We start from the raw sequence: 6,548 nt of genomic DNA, 5'->3' as shown, positions 1-6,548 counted from the left end.
CGTCGGTGTCCGCGCCGCCACCTGCTGCTGCTGCATCTGCCGCTGCCGCAGGTGCTGGCTCAGGATCTCCCGCTGCCTCTGTGCCAGCATCTGTGCGTTGATAGGGCCCTGCAGGGAAAACCACCACCACCTATCAATAACCCCTTCTAAGGTAACCTTATCAGTGGAGGCATCTCCACTAGACAAATCTGAAGATTCTAGCTCCTTTTCCCCCCACTGCACAACTAACAACACTAATCAGGAAAAAAAATCCTCAAGACTTCCAACAAGAGTCAGTAACTGAAATAATACTAGTGTTTAATGTTGCAGTGTTTTGTAATTGCAAATAGAGTAGCTCATTAAAAAAATGCATCTTTAGGAAATGAGAAGCTTTGTTAAAAATGCAGTTACATCTCCAGTGCAGAGAGATATACATCCACCCCATGTAAATATGGAAAAGACTGTCACAAATAAAACAGTAAAATAATTCTGCATCATGCAGACTGCATTATTTGTATTCAAGCTTTAGAATTTATTGTATCTATTTACCACATAGCGTTACTACTGCATTTAATTGTGGAGAGAAAGAAGAAAACAAAGTGATTATTTTTTAGAAAAAATACTATTTCTCTCACTTGCGTTGGCACTCCAGGTCTCAAAGACAGATTCATATTAGAGACACTGCTGATCTGATTTATCAGTGGCTGCCGGTTCTAAAGAAAACAAACAAACAAACAAACAAACAAACAACACCAAAACCCAAAAGTTTTTAGAAGGAAAACAAGAAAAGGGAAATTTTATAAACGTATATACATCTATATCCCACTCAGTTGGTTTGAGGACCTAGTTTTACCTTTTCAAGCAGGAATTAGTTTTCCTGCTCAAGTCCTATTACCATTGACAGAATCCTGTTTCTTAAGGAGATAATACACCATACAAATAACAACATAGGCATTAAGCTGTTTGTCAAACATGCTGGCTTTACAGTTCCTACCCTTTTTGAGTTTGGGATTGGACTGTTGAGATTTACTGTGCATAAGACCTTATCCTGATGCTTGAAGATCGGAAAGTTCTTTCCTCCTCCACCAGAAAAGGATTAGTATCTTATTTATAGTATTATAAATTAATACATTTAAAGTTTAAACAAGAAACAACAACTTAAAATGATCCTTAAAAGTAGACCAAGGCCTCGAAAAGGAAAAAGAAAAGATGTAGGTAACAAGCAGCAACAAAAAAAAAGCACTTGGGTTACTGGAATAGTCAAGATCCAACAAACAGGGAAAGACCTGTATAACAAAAAGCACCACTGTAGCCTTGCTCAAAGAATTAGTAAGACCTAGGCTTAAATACTCGGCATGTTCTTGTACAGTATTACACAAATAATAATGGAAAGATGCAAAAACGATTAAAAAAACCCAACATGCAAGGTATTGCCTCAGCAAAACTCATTACAGCCAGTGTTTTAAGTTTAAAAGTGGAATTAAGCTATAATAAAACAGGTACACGCTTCAGCCCTGGTCTATTCAGAGCAAGCAGACAGTCAGTAGGCACTGCTAGGAGAGATGCCTGTGCCAGCATGGAACTGGGCATGGAAGGGGATGTACCTGCTGTGCCTGGAGTCTGTGCTGCAGCTGGAGCCGCAGCTGGTTTGGCTGGTTCTGCATGATGCTGTTGGGCCGGAGGCCAGGCCGGGGCTGCATGCGCAGGGATGTATATCCCGGACGCTGCCCCATGGGGTGGAAGCTTGGGTCCTGCATGGGTGTGTAGCTGCCCTGTGCCATCTGAGCCTGTGCCGCATACTGCTGGGAGAACACTGGAGCCTTCTGTTCCACCAGAATGCTGGACTCCTGGCTGGGGAAGGTCTCTGGGTCGACAGCTTGGCTCTGCAAAAACACGTGAACAACAGTTGGCGGGACATGGCTTTTCACAAATTATATGAGATTAATACAGCCTCTCAACAAAACCAGCCTTCTAGTATGTGAATGTTTTTAAATAGAAAATCATATAAATTTTCTTTACCTAAACATAAAACTTAAAAATAAATGGAATTGTATTTTGAGTGTCAAAACATATTAATGAAGACAAATTCCTCCTCCCTTTTTTTAAAAGACAAAAAACCATGATCTTTGTCATGTTCTTAAAATAGCCATTGTATCATTTCCATAACAAATAAAAACCTGGAATGACAAATGCTATATGAAAATCTGTAAATAAAGTGATGCCAGCACATCTTTGCCATTGAATCAGAGATAAATTCAAAGAGGTTACAAATGAATAACGATAAGAAAGTAGCTTTTTATCAGTATCTTTTTTTTTATTTTATTTTTTTTTATCAGTATCTTTTATCACTATAATGACTTCAAATAAAGATGCCTGAAACTATTGCAAAAGCTAGTGTGAACTGAATGCCCAATTCTTTCAGGGTACTTTTGTACAAACTGATTATCTCACAAAAGGAAGACTTTAAGCTCCTGTAAAATGTTTGATGAATATTTTAAAAACATGTTCTAAAATGCAACAGTTCTCTTATCTGCAAAATTCTTTAATGGTTTCAACTGAGATATTAATGAAATAGAAAGATATTTACCACTTAGTTTGAAATAAAACATTATGCATATTTTGGGGGATGGTATTCCAAAAGCTGTGTCATATTGCATGAAGGTTCACAATGCAAAATTGGAGTTCACCAATGAATTATATCTCCAGCTTAACTGACCTCTGTGCTGTACCAAATAGGCTTGGAGATAGTTCTCTCATGTCCAAAGCAGGATTTCATTGGTTCTACTTCATATATAAAATGCAGCACTAGTTCAGAAGTTATGCTGAGGATGCTGACGAGTGCTGGGAAATTAAACAGGAGTTCTAGGCTTGCCTGAGACCGTTATATCATTATAGAGACAGGTCAGCTGTTTTTGGAAATAAAATTGTGATGCCAGAAACATCAACTGCTAACTTCTCTCCCTCATTATTTTTTTTCTTAACCACACTTTTTTGCATCATGTAAGACTGAAATGAACAAGAATCAACTGGTAGCTAACAAAAAATAACTGCAGGGAAAAGACAGATTAAAAAGAATAGAACAAATTCATGCCGCAAAATTTAGGAAGCATGTTCATAATTTAAAAAAAAAAAAAGTTTTAAGTGCTTGGAATGAAATCAGCTGCTTCAGATGAAACTCGTTCCTTAACATAAATAACTAAGGGGAATAACTATGGGTAAAATTACACTTTACAGGTTTGCTCATGCAAAAGCTTGTTGCCTCCATTACACAAAGATCTTCATCTTGCTCCTCTGCTCCTAGGTCTTCAGATTCTTTTTTCTTCTTTCCTATACCCTGTTGCTGGCCACAGTCTTACCTTTCTGCCATACAGTTGTTCCTCCGATCACCTGATAAGCAGAAGCCTGTTAATTTTCTGGTTTTGGTCAGGTTGGTGGCATAAAGCTAAGTGGCTCAGCAGAGGTCAGAAGAAGAACTAGATGAGGGTGGCAGAAGAGAGGAAGGAAGACTAAACCTGGGGCTGAAGGAAGCTTTTCAGGAGATACTGAGCCATTAGATGGATTCCCACCAAAATCTGTAACTCCATCCTAGCTTACAGGATATTTTAATTCCCTTCTTCAACACATATTTTACTTCCACCTTGACAACATATTCTTTAAGTGCAATACCTAATACATGCAATGCAGTGTCCAGTATACCTGGCTAACTAGTTCTGGTATTCCTAGAGCCCTGTCAATTTCTTCTAAACCATCAAAATTCCTTAATGCCATGTAAAGCTGATCCAGGAGAGCACCCTCATCACTTGGTGACTCTGCTGACGGATGGTTACACAAGAGATCATCTTGTGAGCTGCCAAATGGTTGCCTGTGAAAATATGAACACAGCATTGGTAAACAACTGCTGTAAAACCAGAAATAATATCAGAGGATTAGTACTCAAAATTGATCTAACAAGTGGAAACAGAAATCATTGCCAATTTTGTTTAGAAAACTGTTCCAGATAGAAGTTAGTTACACAAAAAAGTAACTAAATAGCAAGATTAATGCCTGTAAAGACCGTACAAGCACTGTGTACCTGACAAGTAAGCAGACACATCAAAGTATGCCTGACTGCTGATTTCATAGGAGCACAGAAGTCAGTAGAGAATATAGTCACTGAACAGAGAACACTAAACTATTTTTTAAAAATAATTGTAACTTTGAATTTTAGATGTTAGATTAAGTATACTATCACAAGTCGAAAAAGAACTAATTTCCACAGGCACTCTTCTTAACTGATTTTCTATCAGAATAAGCAAGCCAAAGAGGTCACAGAGGCGTATGAGGACTGTCCAAGCCCACACAAACATCTGGAAGAGCTGGGCAGAAGTGTGAGAGAACAGGAAAAAAAGGACATTCCCCTTTTTGTTTGCAGCAAAACACTGCATCAGCTCAACCCATCTTATGGAATTGTACACTTGGGTACCAGGTTATGCACTTGGTTATGTGCCTCAGAAGGGTGTCAATAAGAATTTGGAAACTGTCAGGCAGAGTGTTCTGGCTGCTTACCTCACCCAAATTTGTATGCAAAGCACACTCACAGTTACAAAGGCAGAATAAAGGTTTATTCCAAACAGAGAACAAAACTTACTAAGAAATAACACCTTATCTGCAGCTAAATGACATATTTTTGTTTTGCAGTTCACATATGAGCATGCACATACTTCATGCACAAGACTACCGCAAGACTACAGTAGCAAATATAAAGAGCAAAGCTTTCTGCAAGCAAGGGCAGCTACTATATGTACATCATGGCAGAATTTTATCCCCAATAATTACTCAGAGGCAACAAAAGCCATCATACATGGAGGGAGGAAACATCACTATATGTGAACCCTTTCTGCATGTCTGTTTAGAATAACGAAGAAACATGTTTGTGTATTTAGTTTCCACAATGAGATATATGCTTGCCATGGAAGTCTAATCTCTATGTCAAAGCTAAGCAGAAGGAAAGAGTTGCATCATCAGGCTATACACATAAAAAAATGAAAGGATGGCAGACAGGAAAACTAACAGAAACACTGTTTTTAATTAGATCCCAAACTGCAAAAAGTAAAAATAGGAATATATACAATGTACCTTTAAAACACCACAAAACATTAATCAATATCATATACAGAGAAGTTATAGAAGAGTTATAACTCTCATAGATGGAATTATAAATCAGTAAAACAAAAGAGCAAAAAAAGAAAATCCTTTGAATCAGATTGCTTGTGAACTTTAAACATGACTTCTAAGAAGGGATCTATGATCTGGAAAAATAATCAATGAGGCTAGCCAAAAAATCTGCCTCAAATTATAGACGGGCATGAATACATATGGTATGAGAAAGTTTAAAAAAATTGTCAAATTCTGTATATTAAACAATAACAATTACTTTGGATTTCTTTGTCCATTTCTTTCATATACCTTCTTTTATAGTTCTTTTATATGGTTTCTCTAATGAAAGCTGCAAACTTTTGGAGAACACACGGCTCTTAAGTTGTGTGAACTGCTTTTCATAGTTTTAGCATTATTTAGAAGTATTTATTCATATTTAATCATTTAATTTTTATTCATCAATATTTGTTCATTTAATAATGAACAAAGTTAATACATTACTTATGAGTCGATGAGTTGTGATCAAACTGTATTTCTGGTTACCTGAGAAGAAGCTAACTTCAGGGAAAAGGCAGCCTCCCTTTCACTTCATCTTTTCTTCCTCACCTTTTACAGAATTTAGGTCAATTTAAAAACTCCAAACAAAACATAAGTTAACCATGTCCTGCAATACTTAAAATGCTATCCTGCTGCAAGAAAAGACAGCTATGTTATAACTACAAAGGCTGTGGCACTTTCCCACATTTAGTGTTACATATTATTATTAACAGTAAGAATAGCAAAACCAGACAGAATCATGCCCACATTAATGCTCAAGAGGCAAAAATGGTACAACTGTCTGAAGCACTGTCAGCATTCAGTGATACAGAACTTCTTCCCACATTAAATGGCAAAGAGAGAATCTGTAAGTATTACTGGAACATGAGTAACAGGCACGAAATACTATAAGCATTAAATTGATGTATATTTGGTGACTATTTTATGTAAAACTTTGTTTCCATAAGGTGTATAAAATACAGGACTATAAACTCTCCATATTTAGATGTGACACTAAGACTCACCTGTTCTGATTACCAAAAGTTGCCTGATCTATAGGCAAGATGCTGTCTGGCCATGGTGCAGTCTGATTTGGAGGTGCCTGTTGTTGGCTGTACTGAGGTCCTCCTATGTTCATCTCCAATTCAGATGGCCCTTAATCAAGGAAAAATAACCACATAACTTTTGTGAAAAGAATCTACTTTCATGTTAATTCTTTTAATTGAATTAACTGTGTTACAGTAAAAGCAAACAAAACCATTAAGATTTCAGTAACATTACACTTAAAAGCATAATAATTTTTTTGTTAAAAAATGCCCCAGTCTTTAAAAAACAAGGGCAACAGTGTATCCTCTTTCTTTGGCCACACCACTGTGAAGCTGAAGAGTAGCAGGAAT

At 37.0% G+C, this 6,548-nt stretch overlaps 1 protein-coding gene across 1 annotated transcript in view; it reads right to left on the bottom strand.

Annotated features, from left to right (window-relative positions):
* The window catches only part of NCOA2 (nuclear receptor coactivator 2), a gene marked incomplete at both ends in the record, with an annotated part of 42,404 nt that overhangs the window by 10,005 nt on the left and 25,851 nt on the right, over positions 1-6,548 (bottom strand). The window contains 5 exons of the mRNA XM_010139818.1: positions 3-108; positions 615-692; positions 1,584-1,862; positions 3,676-3,841; positions 6,177-6,306. Coding sequence (XP_010138120.1) covers positions 3-108; positions 615-692; positions 1,584-1,862; positions 3,676-3,841; positions 6,177-6,306 — 759 coding nt within the window. The remainder of the gene's footprint in view (positions 1-2; positions 109-614; positions 693-1,583; positions 1,863-3,675; positions 3,842-6,176; positions 6,307-6,548) is intronic.

The sequence above is a fragment of the Buceros rhinoceros genome, unplaced genomic scaffold (genome assembly GCF_000710305.1).
Source record: "Buceros rhinoceros silvestris isolate BGI_N320 unplaced genomic scaffold, ASM71030v1 scaffold17807, whole genome shotgun sequence".
NCBI classification, from domain to species: Eukaryota; Metazoa; Chordata; class Aves; order Bucerotiformes; family Bucerotidae; genus Buceros; species Buceros rhinoceros.
This window is presented reverse-complemented; position numbering and strand designations above follow the sequence as displayed.